The 20,034-nt window shown below is 42.2% G+C and overlaps 1 protein-coding gene across 1 annotated transcript; it reads left to right on the top strand.

Annotated features, from left to right (window-relative positions):
• Positions 1–1,759: 1,759 nt before the first annotated feature.
• On the top strand, positions 1,760–19,943 carry tmco4 (transmembrane and coiled-coil domains 4). The gene is made up of 14 exons (XM_020506478.2): positions 1,760–2,071; positions 2,612–2,762; positions 2,932–3,106; positions 3,328–3,355; positions 3,462–3,591; positions 3,957–4,054; positions 5,783–5,926; positions 6,096–6,215; positions 6,566–6,730; positions 7,439–7,575; positions 11,692–11,776; positions 12,090–12,207; positions 12,497–12,614; positions 18,878–19,943. Exons 1-14 carry the CDS (start codon positions 2,020–2,022, stop codon positions 19,433–19,435), a joined length of 2,079 nt encoding a protein of 692 aa, XP_020362067.2. The 5' UTR covers positions 1,760–2,019; the 3' UTR covers positions 19,436–19,943.
• The last annotated feature ends 91 nt before the right edge of the window (positions 19,944–20,034 follow it).

Here is a 20,034-nt window from a genome sequence, read left to right as displayed (position 1 = left end):
ACTGTGTGTGTGCCTCTCTGTGACATAAGCTAAACATTTAGCTGGCTAGCTCATCATGTCTCAGTCTAAACTGTACACTCAAAAATACAGAAAGCAGTGGGAATCCTGAATTCAAAGGCTGGTTGAAGCCGTTTATTGGAGATGATACACGGGCATACTGCCTGTACTGTAAGGCTGATTTCTACGCCAAACTTAGTGATGTAAAAAAACACATGACAACTCAAAAACATACTCAAAAGGCAAGAGGCCTTATAACAGTTCCACCCAAAACAAGCTGCCATTTATGGTTAAAAACATTTACTCTGTAAAAAAGGCTGAGGCCACCATGGCATTAGCTATCGCTAAACACTGTTCTATGCTGGCATGTGATCACATTGGAGAAGCATGTAGAGCTGCTTTCTCAGACTCCACTGCTGCTACTGACTTCAAAATGCACAGGACAAAGTGTACATAAATTATTAATGGTGTTCTAGCACCATACTTTCTGAAAAAGTTGGTTGCAAATGTGGGTGACCAGCGTTTCAGCCTCCTCCTCGATGAGTCCACGGATGTAAATGTTTCAAAGTACCCGGGGGTTGTGATAAGGCACATTAGTGACACCAAGCAGACAATTGTATCAACATTTCTGGGGCTTGTTGAGTTGGGGGGAGGAGATGCCAAATCTATAGCCCGTGCTGTTGTGGCTTTCCTCAAGAAGTGTTGTCTTAAAAAAGAGAAACTCCTGGGGATAGGGACTGACAATGCCTCTGTTATGACAGGGATTAACAAAGGGGTCCATAAAGTGCTGAAGGAGGCGTATGGCCTCAAATATCTGGTTCTTATTTGCTGTGTGTGCCACTCTCTGCAGCTTGCTGTAAGTCATGCTTCCAATGACATCATCCCCCGTAGTGTGGAGTACTTGGTTCGAGAGACTTATAACTGGTTTTCAGTGTCTCCAAAGCGCAGGGAGGCCTACAAGGCCATATATGAGACCATCAACTGTGAGGAGAAATCTTTATAGATAACCATACGTTGGCTCTCCATTGAACCCGCGGTTTCATGCATTTTGGACCAGTGGGAAGAGCTTAGGCTGCATTTCGCGGTCACCAAGTCCAGTGAACACTGCTACATGGCTGAGGTTTTATACTCCATGTACAGTGATCCTCAAAACATATTGTATCTGACTTTTTTGAAGTCAGTGCTGGGTGAGGTATAGTTGGCCATCAAGGCTTTTGAGGGAGAGCAAGTAGACCCTCTTAAGCTACTTGACAGCTTGGTTAGCCTGATCATGTCTGAGCAGCAGGGTGCTGAATCCACTGGCAAATGTTGATGTACTCAAAGGGCCAATAGATGGATACATCAGTCCCAAACCGTACCATGGTTACCTTTTTGAGTCAAAGGCAGCTGAGCTCCACCTTGCGCCTGAGGATTAAAACAATGTCTGAAAGTGGTGTGTAGCCTTCACCATATCCCTCACTAATGAGTTGAGGGTGAGACTGCCAGACAACATCGAAGCACTGCAGTACATGCCAGTTTTTAATGTGGAGGAAACTCTAAAGCACAATAAGAGCCCTGGAGAAATAGAAAAAATAGCCACGCTCCTTGGCTACTCCCCTGCAGAGATAGACAAGATTGTCCATTAATGGCGTGCCATCCATTTTTAGTAAATGGAATGAGACAAAAACACACGGGGCTTGTTGGCAAAACTGAAAGTATGCAGTTTATTAGGCTACACATGAAAAGTTATGATGCACTTCACAGTATGGTGAAAGTGCACGTTGATGAGCCTGATGCTCCTTTCCAAAAAATATCGAGGGAACATATAATAATTTCCCCTCATCCATTTACTCTTGCCGAATGAACGAACGAGGTGTTTCAGATCGTTACACGTCAGTACAAGCTGTGTCTCAACGTTACAATTTTGAACACGACCTTGCGTGGACGCGTCAGCTCTTTGGTCAAGTTGCAAAAAGTTCATTGAACTTTCAACCACAAGTAGATAATAACAACCTAGCTGAGCCATCATGCTAACAAAGTGAAATGGAGGAGGAAAGATCAAAACAACACTGTTTTAATCCAGTGTTGACTCAAGGTAATCGATCATGTTTTGCATTTATAAAGAAACATCTACGTGTCAAAGTGGGGTTGTCTAGCTAGTTAACTTAAACCAGCTAACGTAAGCTAGCTAACTTAACGTTACATAGCTAACGTTAGCTATCTATCCGCCAGCTGTTTCGAACAGTGAGTGCACATTAGCTAGATAACTTGTATCATAGTCCCCAGTTTATTTGGATAGATCGCTAACTAGAAAACGTAACTTATTTTTGTGGTCTAACTAGTTAGCGAACGTACTCATTTGAGGCAGTGTATGGAAGGAGTTAGCTAGCTAGTAAGTTGCAAAATATTTTTGGGGGGACTTATTTTTGCCTGGGTTCAGTGAGTTTCTCCGTGATGCAGGATAATAAAAAAAATCATGTAGCTAGCTAGCACATTTTTGTATATTTGTTGTTACCTTTCACTGACTGTTCTAGTACAGCATCGTGGAAAATGTGAGATGAATCAAACCTTTATCAAGATATGATACATTTTGTTCTTGTGTAATAGCAGTAACGTTATCTGTCAATATCTTCAGATCCAGGGGGGGAGAAGCCCGGTCGAGAAAGTCCGGATGAACCGATCGCTGTGGCAGTGATTGGCAGGCAGCTGACTGAACCAGGGCGCTTTGCCTACGCTGGGCTCTGTGGGGTCTCCTTGGGCCAGCTGTTTCCTGGACCTGAGAACAGGTACTGTACTGCAAGGGTTACCAAACTGTTTCACACGGGCCCTTTTCAGCATTGGGGAACAATGCAGAGATGGTTGTCCTTCTGTAAGGTTATTTTAATGCATTTGTTGATATGAATATGAACGTCTTGCTGGCTTTGCCTAATCTTTTGTCCTCTAATCATTGTACAGGTGTTTCCGGGAGCTGTACCTGGAGGGGCTGGTGCAATGGCTGGGTCTGGACGAGTCGGTGATGCCCGTCATGGGGGCCTTTCTGGCAGGCCTGGGATTTGAGGGCAGCGACACCTTCCTCTCTATCCTTCAGGCTGAGCCACTACTGTCTGCAGGTGCCACTCCCATCACACAGGTGGGTTCGGTCACTGCCCTGCACATATCTAATCAAATGCTGGAATGATTAATCAGTGTATTGGTGATATGACCATGCTCTCTCTTTCTTTTTTGCACAAGTGACCTGCATGTAACTTATTATGTTTGTGGCCCAGCACTTCAAAACAAAGTAAGCTTTGGGCATACTGACACTTCTAAGATCATTCACAAGTTCCTTGTGTCATTCTCTCTCACTCACAGGACCTTGTGTCTTTTTCTGTCAAAGATGGTAAGTAGCTTACATTAATTAGTAGTGTTGGCCTTCATCATAACTGGAAAGTTCATAAAGTACTAACAATGTCTCTGAATGTGACCAAAACATACTTTGTCCACAGGCCTGTATGACTCCAGATCACGAGTCCTAATTCGCCATGTCAGCTGTCTACTGCGAGTGTCCCCTCAGCAACTGGAGGAGTTTGAGGCGACGCTGGGCGAACGACTGAGAGAGGGAGTGGTGGAGACCGCGTAAGTGAGGGAAAGAAGAATGAATTAAAACGAATTTCCCTCTTCATGAAGATGTTTAACCATGTAGGCGGCAGTGTGATTTTTGCATGGGTAATTACATTCAGTGTACTCTCTTTTATGTGTCATTGCTTTGCCTCAGGACTGACTACAACAGTAAGTTTGTTTATCCTTTATGGTCTACTTGGTTTGGCTTTTAGTATGGAATGACCCTGTGGTGAAACATGTAACCATAAACTGTAGTACTTCCTTCACTTTGTAAACATTGTCTTTGAGAAGCCTATATGAATGCACCAATACATATATTGTTTATAGACATTATGTATCTCACTGTATATTCAGATTGTCTTCTTTCTTTTATCTCTCAGAGAGGAGTCATCTCGGCGACAGACAAAAGAGAGAGGACGCAAATTACGACGCTACCTTCTCATTGGCCTGGCCACTGTGGGCGGAGGAGCTGTGATTGGTCAGTGCTATTACATGGGCCAATTGCTAGTATGAGAGGCAACATTGAGAAATTCCCCCAAAAATGTATTACTCACTCATTGGGAAATTCTGCCATTATTTAATGTACAGTTGAAGTCAGAAGTTTACATACACTTATGTTGGAGTCATTAAAACAGGTTTTTCAACAACTCCACAAATTTCTTGTTAACAAACTACAGTTTTGTCAAGTCGGTTAGGACATCTACTTTGTAAATGACACAAGTCATTTTTCCAGCAATTGTTTACAGACAGATTATTTCACTTATAATTCACTGTATCACAATTCCAGTGGGTCAGAAGATTACATATACTAAGTTGACTGTGCCTTTAAACAGCTTGGAAAATTCCAGAAAATTATGTCATGGCTTTAGAAGCTTCTGATAGGCTAATTGACATCATTTGAGTCAATTGGAGGTGTACTTGTGGATGTACTTCAAGGCCTACCTTCAAACTCAGTGCCTCTTTGCTTGACATCATGGGAAAATCAAAAGAAATCAGCTAAGACCTCAGAAACAAAATTGTAGACCTCCACAAGTCTGGTTCATCCTTGGGAGCAATTTCCAAACACCTGTAGGTACCACGTTCATCTGTACAAATAATAGTACGAAAGTATAAACACCACGCAGCCTCCATACCGTTCAGGAAGGAGACACATTCCATCTCCTAGAGATTAACGTACTTTGGTGCGAAAAGTGCAAATCAATCCCAGAACAACAGCAAAGGGCCTTGTGAAGATGCTGGAGGAAACGGGTAACCAGGTATCTATATCCACAGTAAAACGAGTCCTATATCGACATAACCTGAAAGGCTGCTCAGCAAGGAAGAAGCCACTGCTCCAAAAACTCCATAAAAAAGCCAGACTACGATTTTCAACTGTACATAGGGACAAAGATCGTACTTTTTGGAGAAATGTCCTCTGGTCTGATGAAACAAAAATAGAACTGTTTGGCTGTCATGACCATCTTTATGTTTGGAGAGAAAGGGGGAGGCTTGCAAACCGAAGACACCATCCCAACCGTGAAGCATGGGGGTGGCAGTATCATGTTGTGTGGGTGCTTTGCTGCAGGAGGGACTGATGCACTTCACAAAATAGATGGCATCATGAGAAAGTAAAATGATGTGAATATATTGAAGCAACATCTCAAGACATCAGTCAGGAAGTTAAAGCTTGGTCGCAAATGGGTCTTCCAAATGGACAATGACCCAAAGCATAATTACAAAGTTGTCAAAATGGTTTAAGGACAACAAAGTCAAGGTATTGGAGTGGCCATCACAAAGCCCTGACCTCAATCCTATAGAAATTTGTGAGCAGAACTAAAAAAGTGTGTGTAAGCAAGGAGGCAATCCTACTCAGTTACAGCAGCTCTGTCAGGAGGAATGGGCCAAAATTCACCCAACTTACAGTGGGAAGCTTGTGGAAGGCTACACGAAACGTTTGACCCACATTAAACAATTTTAAAGGCAATACACTCAATTAGTATTTGGTAGCATGTAAACTTCTGACCCACTGGGAATGTGATGAAAGAAACAAAAGCTGAAATAAATCATTCTCTACTATTATTCTGACATTTCACATTCTTAAAATAAAGTGGTAATCCTAACTGACCTAAGACCGGGAATTTTTACTAGGATTAAATGTCAGGAATTGTGAAACTGAGTTTAAATATATTTGGCTAAGGTGTATTTAAACTTTCGACTTTAACTGTAGGTGTGACGGGCGGGTTGGCGGCGCCACTGGTGGCGGCGGGGGCATCGGCCGTACTAGGGGCAGGAGGGGCGGCTGTTCTGGGCTCAGCCACTGGCATCGCCATCATGGCCTCCCTGTTTGGAGCAGCAGGGGCTGGCTTAACTGGTGAGATCACTGGAAGATGAAGGGACTTTGGCAGTGTATGAAGATAGTTGGTCTCTGTTTTTTTGGTGATAGTTTGTCTACTTTTTACATTTTTTGTTGGAGATCAGAATGTCTTTCCTTTGATCATTTACCTTATTTTCTCACTTGCTCTTTCTCTGTCTCTCGCTAGGCTATAAGATGAATAAGCGGGTGGGAGCAATAGAGGAGTTTGAGTTTCTGCCACTGAGCTCAGGGAAGCACCTACACCTGACTGTGGCTGTGACCGGCTGGCTGTGCACTGGAAAATACAGTGAGCAAGCATAACCTCTCACCAGTCTCACTTTAGAATTTACCATCAATAATACTAACATCAAACTGTGTCCACATACACTGACTGCCACTTAAAAACTACCAAGGTCATCTACTGTACATACTTTACAAACCCATGGAGGCAAAATGTAGGAGAATCTTGACGGAACAGAAAGTGGCAATGTTATTCATAACACCGTATGATATTGGTAGCAAATTGAAAAAATGCAACTGATATAGATTTTCCGTATCGGTGTCTATCACTATTACAACTAATAGTTTCATGGGACGCACACTTACCGGTATCCACTTTGCTGAACTCCCACTTCCTGTCCCCTCTCCCACCCTCAGGTTCTTTCCAGGCTCCGTGGTGCAGTCTGGGTGCGTGCGGGGAGCAGTACTGTCTGGTGTGGGAGTCTCGTTTCCTTCGGGACCTGGGTTCCACCATGGCTGCTCTTCTCGACGGCCTGGTCAGCATGGTGGCCCAGGAGGCCCTCAAGTATACCGTACTGTCAGGTAGGTAATCACACCACGCCTCCCCATCAGAACATGCCTCACCCCTGGCTAGTTGGGTTTTTTTTAAATGTAGAGTGGAATTCCACTGAATTGTACAAATTTGTATTTATTTAATTAGACAGATATGGCATTGAAATGAGAGGGAAGACATAGAGGGACACATTCAGAGAAGCTGGTTGAACAGACGATACCTTAGGTTGATCTTGTCAAGGGGAAGCATATTTTTATGGGTTACAATATCTTGTGCTGAAAATGCCATCAATAGGGATGACACGTCGTGATGCGGAGGCTTGTCTGGTAGAACGTCGGCAACAGCTGTTAGAAAGAGCCTGAGGGTTCCTTTGATATTTGTGTGGGTGGAAATAAGGGGCCATGTGAGTTTATATGCAAGCAATGTGACTGAGTTAAATGAGCCTTTGTTTGGTTGAATAGGATTTTGTAGTAGGCTACACCATTGAGAATTCTTTCCGGTTTCACCCAGGAGTTCAACAACCAACTTTGAACATGCCCCTCACTCAATTAATCCTGCACTGTAGAAACAAAGTCTAAATACATTTTTGTTTAATGTAAAACTTTTCAATGAACATAGCAAGTTTGATTGTTGAATTCCAACCAGCATCCTAAATTGAGTGTTGTCCTCCAGTCTCATAGATAGCCTCGTAACCCTCCACTACTGAGAAGCTCTTTCCCCTACTTGTCCCTGTCTAGGTATTGTGACTGCTCTTACGTGGCCTGCCTCTCTGCTTGCGGTGGCCAGTGTTATAGACAATCCCTGGTCTGTGTGTCTTAGTCGCTCAGCCGAGGTGGGAAAACACCTCGCTCAGGTGCTGAGGAGTAGGCAGCAGGTACGCTTCTCACTACTGACAACAGCTGCCACCACACACCAGCATGACCGCTCAGTAGGATTCAATCCCGTTGAAACAGGGATCTCTTGTTAATTACATAAGTAAATACGTTTAAGGATGGATGAAATATAGATTTTACAGTGCCCTCTAATTATTGGGACAGTGAAGCATTTTTTTTCTTCTTTTGGCTCTATACTTCAAAGGTTTGGATATGAAATCAAATAATGACTGAGGTTAAAGTACAGGCTGTCACCTTTAATTTGAGGGTCTTTACACCCATTATGGGTGAACCGTTTCGATATTACAGCACTTTTTGTACATAGTCCCCCCCCAGTGGAGCAAAAGTATTGGGACAAATTCACTTGTGTATCATTATTCACGATTCATTCAGGATTATCTGTAATCATGGTAGCATCTATAGTGGGGCAAAAAAGTATTTAGTCAGCCACCAATTGTGCAAGTTCTCCTACTTAAAAAGATGAGAGGCCTGTAATTTTCATCATAGGTACACTTCAACTATGACAGACAAAATGAGGAAAGAACATCCAGAAAATCACATTGTAGGATTTTTAATGAATGTATTTGCAAATTATGGTGGAAAATAAGTATTTGGTCAATAACAAAAGTTTATCTCAATACTTTGTTATATACCCTTTGTTGGCAATGACAGAGGTCAAACGTTTTCTGTAAGTCTTCACAAGGTTTTCACACACTGTTGCTGCTATTTTGGCCCATTCCTCCATGCAGATCTCTTCTAGAGCAGTGATGTTTTGGGGCTGTTGCTGGGCAACACAGACTTTCAACTCCCTCCAAAGATTTTCTATGGGGTTTAGATCTGGAGACTGGCTAGGCCACTCCAGAACCTTGAAATGCTTCTTACGAAGCCACTCCTTCGTTGCCCGGGTGGTGTGTTTGGGATCATTGTCATGCTGAAAGACCCAGCCACGTTTCATCTTCAATACCCTTGCTGATAGGAGGCTTTCACTCAAAATCTCACGATACATGGCCCCATTAATTCTTTCCTTTACACGGATCAGTCGTCCTGGTCCCTTTGCAGAAAAACAGCCCCAAAGCATGATGTTTCCACCCCCATGCTTCACAGTAGGTATGGTGTTCTTTGGATGCAACTCAGCATTCTTTGTCCTCCAAACACGACGAGTTGAGTTTTTACCAAAAAGTTATATTTTGGTTTCATCTGACCACATGACATTCTCCCAATCTTCTTCTGGATCATCGAAATGCTCTCTAGCAAACTTCAGACGGGCCTGGACATCTACTGGCTTAAGCAGGGGGACACGTCTGGCACTGCAGGATTTGAGTCCCTGGCGGCTTAGTGTGTTACTGATGGTAGGCTTTGTTACTTTGGTCCCAGCTCTCTGCAGGTCATTCACTAGGTCCCCCCGTGTGGTTCTGGGATTTTTGCTCATCGTTCTTGTGATCATTTTGAACGGGGTGAGATCTTGCGTGGAGCCCCAGATCGAGGGAGATTATCAGTGGTCTTGTATGTCTTCCATTTCCTAATAATTGCTCCCACAGTTGATTTCTTCAAACCAAGCTGCTTACCTATTGCAGATTCAGTCTTCCCAGCCTGGTGCAGGTCTACAATTTTGTTTCTGGTGTCCTTTGACAGCTCTTTGGTCTTGGCCATAGTGGAGTTTGGAGTGTGACTGTTTGAGGTTGTGAACAGGTGTCATTAATACAGGTAACGAGTGGAAGACAGAGGAGCCTCTTAAAGAAGAAGTTACAGGTCTGTGAGAGCCAGAAATCTTGCTTGTTTGTAGGTGACCAAATACTTATTTTCCACCATAATTTGCAAATAAATTCATTAAAAATCCTACAATGTGATTTTCTGGATTTATATATTCATAGTTGAAGTGTACCTATGATGAAAATTACAGGCCTCTCTCATCTTTTTAAGTGGGAGAACTTGCACAATTGGTGGCTGACTAAATACTTTTTTGCCCCACTGTACATTAATGTAGAAGTTTTTAGACACATATTCTATTCTTATTTAAAATAAAAGTGACTCCAAAATGGCACAGTACATTATTTACCATTAATTTCTGTTGGGCACAAAATCATCTGAAACAACCAAAACAAAGAGTCACAGGCTTGATGTAGTCGTTGCATGCTATGAATATGGGAACATATACTTTTTACTACACAAGTGCATTCGTACCAATACTTTATGATGTACAAAACAGCTGTAATTTCTAAATCCTTCACCTGATATGGATGAAAATACCCTAAAATTAAAGCTGACAGTCTGCACTTTAACCTTATAGTCATTGTTTGATTTCAAATCCTAACTTTTGGAAAAAATGCTTCACTGTCCAAATAATTACGGAGACACTGTAGCTGTAATTGGGGCTTGGCGATTACATCAAATTAATAAAAATGATGTGAGACGTATTTGAAATATCTTGATATCGCAATAAGGGAGTTTTATTTAATTTTTGTATGAGCGTTAATGTCCACTTGTTCTCATGTCTATTTGTCTCGTCTCCTTCACTTCTTCTGCTGTGACTGTGCACCTTCCCATTTACACACACACCAAGCCCCTGCCACTCACAACAACAAAGAAGAGAGATCACTTCTTCCTCTGACAAACGGTTTCAACTTGCTATTTGCAATTGAGGTTTGGTCCAACAGAATAGGTCACACGGACACCGAAAGACATTGAGACATGATTTTACTTTAAAATAACTTAACCTTTCTAACAATGCCCTTTTTCTGTCTCAACTCTTCAAATTGCACTCAGAACAGACACTACTGAAACTGGAGCATCAATTAACATTGGTTCTGGAAAATGAATGCGCAGTTTGAACAAAGTGGACAGGCTAGCATGCTGTTCAAACAGTTGGAGATGGACAGAGGGGTGTGTTCATAACAGTTCAGCTGTTCTACCTTGTTAGCTAGCAAGCAGTGTGCATTAGTCTCCTGAGTGGCACAGCGTTCTAAGGCACTGCATCTCAGTGCAAGAGGTGTCACTACAGTACCTGGTTCGAATTCAGGCTGTATCACCTCTGGCTGTGATTGGGAGTCCCACAGGGTGGTGCACAATTGGCACAGTGTCGTCTGGGGTAGGCCGTCATTGTAAATTTAAAAAAAATTCTTAACTGACTTGCCTAGTTAAATAAAGGTATTTTTCAGGGAGATCTGCTATTGGCTCCTTGATTTGTCGCTAGATTATGTTTTTCCGTGACGACGTCACAGCACCAATTTGCCTTGCTGCGGTCCCCGACGTAGATTTTCACCCCCTTCCCTTGTGCTTCTACACCTGTGTGTGCGAAGTTGCTGTGACTTCTGTTGCACTGACAGCTTCTCCTGCTCTCATTTGTGGCAGAATTGGGAAAGTGGGAAAAGTTGTTGAATACTTTTCAAAACCATAGTAACCTTTGGTGTCATAACTCCCTGAAGGCAGCCTGAAAAAGTATTTTAATTTGTTGCTAGAATCTTTTACCAATACACGTTGCTGGAGGGGTATGAAAACTCGCAAAATATATCGACAACATTGCTAATTTGGTTTAACTTGAAATATAAAGATGAGCTAGCTACTCACAAGCACATGGGCTTGTGCTTGAGAGATTGTTTGAGACCTGTTATTTTTTTAAATGCCTGCTACAAGAAGTTATTAGTTATTAGTGACTGTGCATTATGCCTGGTTATGGTTAAATTTGAGACAAAAAGGGCATTTTCATAGCCAGATCGGTGATTTTTGCAAAAATGCTGGTTTAAACCATTTAAATAAAAACAATTTAATTATTAATGGGTCTTATGGATGTGGAAGGATTAATTATCCTAGGTAGAATTTCACAAGCACGGAATTCATTAGATTATTGCAGACTGTTTTAAATGCAGTGTGTAAAAAAATTGTGAAAATCCTGTAAATTTAAATCCAGATATGATTTTTATGCCATATCGCTGAGCCCTAGCTGTAATTGTCATTGGAGTTTGAACATTCACATTGAAGGTTTTACAATGGACATATCTTTATACAACCAAAGTTAGATTTTATAGATTTTTTGCTGTAGATGTGTTTACAATTATCTGGATTTTGAAAGCCTGTGTCATGATGTTTGTTGTGTCAACAAATCAGCATTGGTGTTTTTAAAGGGAAAGCGTCCTGTCAGTCTCATTGGCTTCAGTCTTGGAGCGAGGGTTATCTACTTCTGCCTTCAGGAACTTGCCAAAGATCAAGGTATAGCAAGCACACTAAACCCTTGCCTGACTTTATACATACTATACAGTGTAACAAGCCTAACAAATGTCAAATTGTATTGTTGCATTTAACTGAAATGCCTTCAAAGATTTTGCATAATCATCTAGGTATGCTTTTGATCTATTAATCAAAATATTCATTTTTGTGAGATTTTTGCCAGATACATGTCACTGCTTCCACACACACACACACACACACACACACACACACACACACACACACACACAACTGCAATACAGAACTGTTCAAATTAGCAATATCTATTTTTCTATCCTGTTGTACATGGTCTCAGGTTGTGAGGGCGTGGTGGAGGATGTTGTCCTATTGGGTGCCCCAGTAGATGGCACCGCCCAAGCCTGGGAGAGAATGGTCAAGGTGGTCGCTGGGAAGATAGTGAATGGATACTGCAGGTGAGAAAGATATCCCATCTTACCTTTGGGGGTGAGATTGTTGTCTTGGTGACGCAAAATATGTATACAGCAAGTTTTGAATTTGAGCTATTGTCAACAAAAAATATTAATGTATATGACCATTTCGAAATGAGAAAAATATAATAAATATTTTCATATGCATGCATTCTTTATCTACTAGGAATGGCATAAGTATGCATATAAATTATTTAGTCTCTTCATTGATAAAGAGCACATTCATGATACAAAGGTGCTGTGGTTTTTATTAATTGGTCCATCAACCTGTCAGAGGGGACTGGCTACTGGGATACGTGTACAGGGGTTCGTCGGCACAGCTGTCTGTTGCAGGGCTTCAGCCAATCAGCTTGAATGATCGCCGCATATTCAACGTGGATCTATCTTCTGTGGTGAGTTACACTATTGTACCTCAATTAGTCATTTCCAAATGAAAAGTGGCAGCTTTTACATGACATTACATGACACTAGGTTAGTCCATTTATTTTCTATCCAACACAGCATCATTGTGCTTTTGTTATTGCACTGACTGTTGTTGTTTAGCACTGACTGTTGTTGTTTAGCACATGCTGCTTAACAAAATAATTTGCCTGAAGTCACTGACTACCAGCTGTAAGCAGAGGGAGAATTCACACATCACTGTGCAGTACCGACTCGCCTGGTGATTTTTATTTTTTATTTCACCTTTTTTTAACTTTTCTGGGATATGTGGGACGGTCGCATCCCACCTGGCAAACATCCAGTGAAAATGCAGAGCGCCAAATTGAAATAAATTACTATAAAATTAAACCTTCAGGAAATCACACATACAATACACCAAATTAAAGCTACACTTGTGAATCCAGCCAGCATGTCAGATTTCAAAAAGGCTTTACGGTGGAAACATAATATGCTTTTATCTGAGTATAGCACCTCCGCAAACAAACACAGACAATCATATTTCAACCCGCCAGGCGTGACACAAAATGTAGAAATAAAGATATACTTCATGCCTTACCTTTGAAGATCTTCCTCTTTTGGCTCTCCAATATGTCCCGTAAGCATCACAAATGGTCCTTTTGTTCGATTAATTCCGTTGATATATATCCAAAATGTCCATTTTATTAGGCTCATTTGATTCTGAAAAACACCGGTTCCAAAACGCGCGACATGACTGCAAAATATCTCAAAAGTTACCTGTAATCTTGTTCCAAACATTTCAAATAACATTCCTGATAGAACTTTAGGTATTTTTTAACTTAAATAATAGATTAAATTTAAGACGGGATAAACTGTTTCATACCGGAGAAAAAGAAAGTGGAGCGTGCTGTTCAGGTCGCACGCCTCTAACAAAGAGTACACTTCCCTCGAGCTTCATTCTGAACAGTGTTACTTCTTCTTTTCTCAAAGGAAAAACCTCAACCAATATCTAAAGACGTTTGACATCCAGTGGAAGGGATAGGAACTGCAAGCCTGCCCCTTTAGAAATCTGGAATCCCAATGAAAACCCATTGAAAATATTTTTATTTTATTTTTTTTTTATCTGAATGGTTTGTCCTCAGGGTTTCGCCTGCCAAATAAGTTCTGTTATACTCACAGACATCATTCAAACAGTTTTAGAAACCTCAGAGTGTTTTCTATCCAAATGTACTAATAATATGCATATCTTAGGTTCTGGGCCTGGGTAGCAGGCAGTTTACTTTGGACACGCATTTCATCCGGATGTGAAAATACTGCCCCCTATCCCAATGAAGTTAACCAGGTAGGCCAGTTGAGAACAAGTTCTCATTTACAACTGCGACCTGGCCTAGATGGAGCAAAGCAGTGCGACACAAGCAACACAGTTACACATGAGATAAACAAACGTACAGTCAAAAACAATAGAAAAGTCTATATACAGTGTGTGCAAATGTAGTAAGATTAGGGAGGTAAGGCAATAAATAGGCCATAGTGGCGAAATAATTTCAATTTAGCAATTAAACAGTAGAGTGATAGATGTGCAGAAGACGAATGTGCAAGTAGAGATACTGGGGTGCAAAGGAACTAAAAAAACAATATGGGGATGAGGTAGTTGGGTGGGCTATTTACAGATGGGCTATGTACAGGTGCAATGATCGGTAAGCTGCTCTAACAGCTAATGCTTAAAGTTAGTTAGGGAGATTTAAGTTCAAGTCATTAGCAGTAGAGAACTGGAAGGAAAGGCGGCCAAAGGAGGAGTTGCTTTAGGGGTGACCTGTGAAATATACCTTCTGGAGCACGTGCTACGGGTCGGTGCTGCTATGGAATCCAGTGAGCTGATATAAGGTGGGGCTTTACCAAGTAAAGACTTACAGATGACCTGGAGCCAGTGGGTTTGGCGAGGGCCACCCAGCGAGAGCATACAGGTCGCAGTGGTGGATAGTACAGTGGGGCAAAAAAGTATTTAGTCAGCCACCAATTGTGCAAGTTCTCCCACTTAAAAAGATTATTAAATTCCTCTATGTTTTAATACCCAATTACAATTAAACACACTGTCAATTCATAAGAATTTGTAAGACTTATTTGTATAAAATGGACAGAGACCAGTCTTTGAAATCAACCAGCTGCGTTTATTCTCGAGAGTACTGCCCATGATACATTTTATCACAGGTTATAAACTGAAAATGACGTCAGCGTTTTCTAACTGTTCCGTCTCTTCTTGACACTGGTACAAAGGCTGTATAGTTCTCAAGCCTTCCCACATCGTCTAGAGCCAAGGCCAGCCTGTGTAGATAAGCATTCTAGCCAGTCTGGTGACATAGTTCATTCATTTCTACCAAGGAACAGACAGTCATTGTTCTAATTCTTGATTATATTTACACACATTATATTCAGTACTAGGATTAAAAAGAAAATTCATACATATACAGTAACATAATAGTATTCTGATTAGTCAGTCCTCATTGAAATGTATACATAATTAGTCATTATTGATAAAAAATTCCCTTAACATCCACATATTCAGAACCGTCCAGAGTAGTGATGCTAGACGGGTAGGCGTGTGCGGGCAGCGATCGGTTGAAGAGCATGCATTTAGTTTTGCTTGCATTTTAGAGCAGTTGGAGACCACGGAAGGAGTGTTGTATGGCATTGATGCTCGTCTGGAGGTTTGTTAACACAGTGTCCAGAGAAGGGCCAGAAGTATACAGAATGGTGTTGTCTGCGTAGAGGTGGATCAGAGAATCACCAGCAGCAAGAGCGACATCATTGATATATACAGAGAAAAGAGTCGGTCCGAGATTTAAACCCTGTGGCACCCCCATAGACTGCCAGAGGTCCAGACAACAGGCCCTCCAATTTGACTCACTGAACTCTATCTGAGAAGTAGTTGGTGAACCAGGCGAGGCAGTAATTTTGAAAAAACAAGGCTATTGAGTCTGCCGATTTAAGAATTTAAATAAAGGTGAAATAAATCAAAAATGCGGTGATTGACAGAGTCTCAAGCCTTGGCCAGGTCGACGAAGACGGCTGCACAGTATTGTCTTTTATCAATGGCGGTTATGATATCATTTAAGACCTTGAGCGTGGCTGTGGTGCACCCATGACCAACCCGGAAACCAGATTGCATAGCGGAGAAGGTATGGTGGGATTCAAAATGGTCGGTGATCTGTTTGTTAACTTGGCTTTTGAAGACTTTAGAAAGGCAGGGTAGGATAGATATAGGTCTGTAACAGTTTGGGTCTAGAGTGTCTCCCCCTTTGAAGAGGGGGATGACCGCAGCAGCTTTCCAATTTTTAGGGATCTCAGACGATACGAAATAGAGGTTGAACAGGCTGGTAATCTGGGTTGCAACAATTGTGGCGGATAATTTTAAAGCCGGTCCAGATTGTCTAGCCCAGCTGATTTGTAGGGGTCCAGATTTTGCAGCTTTTTCAGAACATCAGCTATCTGGATTGGGTGAAGGAGAAATGGTGGAGGCTTGGGCAAGTTGCTGTGGTGGGTGCAGAGCTGTTGACCGGGCTAGGGGTAGCCAGGTGGAAAGCATGGCCAGCCGTAGAAAAATGCTTATTGAAATTCTCGATTATTGTAGATTTATCGGTGGTGACAGTGTTTCCTAGCCTTAGTGCAGTGGGCAGCTGGGTGGAGGTGCTCTTATTCTCCATGGGCTTTACAGTGTCCCGGAACTTTTTGGTGTTTGCTACGGGATGCAAATTTCTGTTTGAAAAAGCTAGCCTTTGCTTTCCTAACTGCCTGTGTATATTGGTTCCTAACTTCCCTGAAAAGTTGCATATCGCGGGGGCTATTCGATGCAAATGCAGTATGCCACAGGATGTTTTTGTGCTGGTGAAGGGCAGTCAGGTCTGGAGTGAACCAGGGGCTATATCTGTTCTTAGTTCTACATTTTTTGAATGGGGCATGCTTATTTAAGATGGTGAGGAAAGCATTTTTAAAGAATAACCAGGCATCCTCTACTGACGGAATGAGGTCAATATCCTTCTAGGATACCCGGGCCAGGTCGATTTGAAAGGCCTGCTTACTGAAGTGTTTTAGGGAGCATTTGACAGTAATGAGTGGTGTTAGTTTGACTGCGGACCCATTATGCACGCAGGCAATGAGGCAGTGATCGCTGAGATCCTGGTTGAAGACAGCGGAGGTGTATTTAGAGGGCAAGTTGGTCAGGGTGATATCTAAGAGGGTGCCCGTGTTTATGGATTTGGGGTTGTACCTGGTGGGTTCCATGATAATTTGTGTGAGATTGAGGGCATCTAGCTTATATTGTAGGACGGCCGGGGTGTTAAGCATATCCTAGTTTAGGTCAAATAACAGTACAAACTCTGAAGATAAATGGGGGGAAATTAATTCACATATGCTGTCCAGGGCACAGCTGTGGGCTGAGGGGGTCTATAACAAGCGGCAACAATGAGAGACTTATTTCTGGAAGAAAAAAAAAGTAGAAGCTTGAACTGTTTGGGTACAGACCTGGATAGCATGACATAACTCTGCAGGCTATCTCTGCAGTAGGTTGCAACTCCACCCCTTTGGCAGTTCTATCTTGGTGGAAAATGTTGTAGTTGGAGATGGAAATTTCAGACTTTTTGGTGGCCTTCCTAAGCCAGGATTCAGACACGGCTGGGACATCGGGGTTGGCGGAGTGTGCTAAAGCAGTGAATAAAACAAACTTAGGGAGGAGGCTTCTGATGTTAACATGCATGAAACCAAGGCTTTTGCGTTTACAGAAGTCAACAAATAATAGCGCCTGGGGAATAGGAGTGGAACTAGGGGCTACAGGGCCTGGGTTAACCTCTACATCACCAGAGGAACAGAGTAGGATAAGGGTACGGCTAAAGGCTATAAGAACTGGTCGTCTAGTGCATTGGGGACAGAGGAAAAAAAGGTGCAGATTTCTGGGCATGGTAGAATAGATTCAAGGCATAATGTACAGACAAGGGTATGGTATGATGTGAGTACAGTGGAGGTAAACCTAGGCGTTGAGTGATGATGAGAGGTTGGACAAGTTAAGCCAGGTGAGGGACAAGTTAAGCCAGGTGAGGTCTCCGCATGTGTGTGGGGTGGGACGAAATAGCTATCTAATTAATTTTGAGCGGGACTGAAGGCTCTACAGTGAAATAAAACTGTAAAAACTAGCCAAGACAGCAGTAGACAAGGCATATTGACATTAGAGAGAGGCATAAAGCAATCACAGGTGTTGATCAGGTGTGATCCTTTCATCCTCTAAATGCCCATTGTAGCTTCATGACGCTACAGGCCTCAATGCCTCCACGGCCTTGGGAATGGAGTTAGAGGCCAAGCTATTGAGATCTGAAAATGTTTACTATTGAGCTGCCGGGAGGCATTGATTGCGTGAGTTTTTCAGCAGACTGAGGGTTGAGAAGACTTCTAGCTATACAATGGCTGTGTTCAATAGTATATTTCAGTTGGTGTCAGGCAACCTTGTACTTTCTCTTGTTTGCCAATACTGTCTATAAACCCTTTTATTACTACAACATAATAGACATGTATTCATAATACACCATTTATTTCAAGTTTAAGGAAAACTATGTTAAGGTAACTGCAGCTTGTACTGTCACGGCCAGGCTTAGGTATTCAGCCACCACCCCCATGGACTGTCATATGAAAAGACAACCTTTGACAGAAAATCATCACGGTAGATTTTTATTTTATTTTAAATGTAACCTTTACTTAACTAGGCAATGCACAAATGACAACTTGGAGAGCATTACAACCTTGATATGTGTTGAATATGGTCGGGATGATACCAGTGTCGTGGCAAGGAAACAGAACACGAAGCATCATTAAATCATTATCACATGTATTTATTTTCCAAGCTATAGCACACCAATATTTTACATACAGCAGGTTTAGAGGACCAGAGAGTTTGGTCTGCCTCGTGTTTTCATTTTTGCCATGACAAAATATTGCGACACTGGTATTGTCCTGGCCCTACTGTTTGAATGGAAATGATGGAACTCTACAGCATTATGTTTTACATAAAGTTGTTTGCGGGTTATAAAGTGGCCTATTCATGGCAAAACTTCAGTTACCACAATTTGACGTAATTTCCAGTTATTAAAACATGTCCATGGTATGTTTTTAATTTCCATCGGTAAAAGGGTGAAAATGTGTCCACAAAGCCCACTTTTCCTTCTTTGCACATATTCAAATTATTTTTGCCCCCCCCCCCCCCCCCTTCTTTTAGGTGAAAGGTCACTTGGACTACATGCGTCAGATGGATACCATCCTCGTAGCAGTGGGCGTGCCCACCAGAGAAGTTCCAGGAGCTGGGGGTGGACCTCTTCAACCACTCACTATGACCGAGAGAAAACTGGACATAGCCATGATCCAATCAATACAAGGGGATGTGGCTGAAAAGCTAAAACTGGTTGGTTCTTCAGCTGGAGCAGGTGAGACTTGCATGGGTGAGGGAGGGCAGCTGGAGGAAAAAGAGCATATGGGAGACGGTTGGGATATCCCGGACATATCAGATCTGTTGGACTCGCTAAACGAGATCGATGTTGTTTCAACTGAAAACATTCTTGAGGGCAACCTGCAACAGAGTTCTGAGGGGAATGCCACCCATGAGGACAACAGTGCACCTTCCCATCTAGAGTTTGATGGATGGGGAAAAGAGCTGGAGGAGATATGGGGGGAGGGAGTGGAGGGGACAGAGTCTGACACTGAACACACGTCCTGGAGTTGGGAGGACACACGCTGGACTCCCGAGCACAAACACATGGGACCAAACAGGCGGACATAGAAGGTTACAGGACCAACTGCCTCACTGCAGTTTGTCTGCCTCTTCTCAACTTGAATTACCAACAACATCCCAATCGTGTGTGGAAAGACCTCCTTTACCTTAACAGCACACTCGGGTGCCAGAACACTCACCTAAGGCATCCGTACCACAAACGTAAAAGAAAACCATTTTTTATTTAACTATGGCAGTCTAAGTTTTGTCAACCACCTGGGGCGGCAGGGTGGCCTAGTGGTTAGAGCGTTGGACTAGTAACCGGAAGGTTGTGAGTTCAAACCCCCGAGCTGACAAGGTACAAATCTGTCGTTCTGCCCCTGAACAGGCAGTTAACCCACTGTTCCCAGGCCGTCATTGAAAATAAGAATGTGTTCTTAACTGACTTGCCTGGTTAAATAAAGGTTAAAAAAAATATATATATTTACAAGTTAATTTGTTGCATAATGTATAGTGTGTTAAAGTATTGTCCGTTTTATGTAGGCAGGATGTAAATTAAAAACATTTAATTACAACACATTTAATTATAGACTTCCCCCACTTTTATGGATATAAAGACAATGCAGCATGAATGAATTCTAACTATATTCCAAAATCCCTCCGGTCGT

The sequence above is a fragment of the Oncorhynchus kisutch genome, linkage group LG17, assembly GCF_002021735.2.
Source record: "Oncorhynchus kisutch isolate 150728-3 linkage group LG17, Okis_V2, whole genome shotgun sequence".
Taxonomy (NCBI): domain Eukaryota; kingdom Metazoa; phylum Chordata; class Actinopteri; order Salmoniformes; family Salmonidae; genus Oncorhynchus; species Oncorhynchus kisutch.
This window is presented reverse-complemented; position numbering and strand designations above follow the sequence as displayed.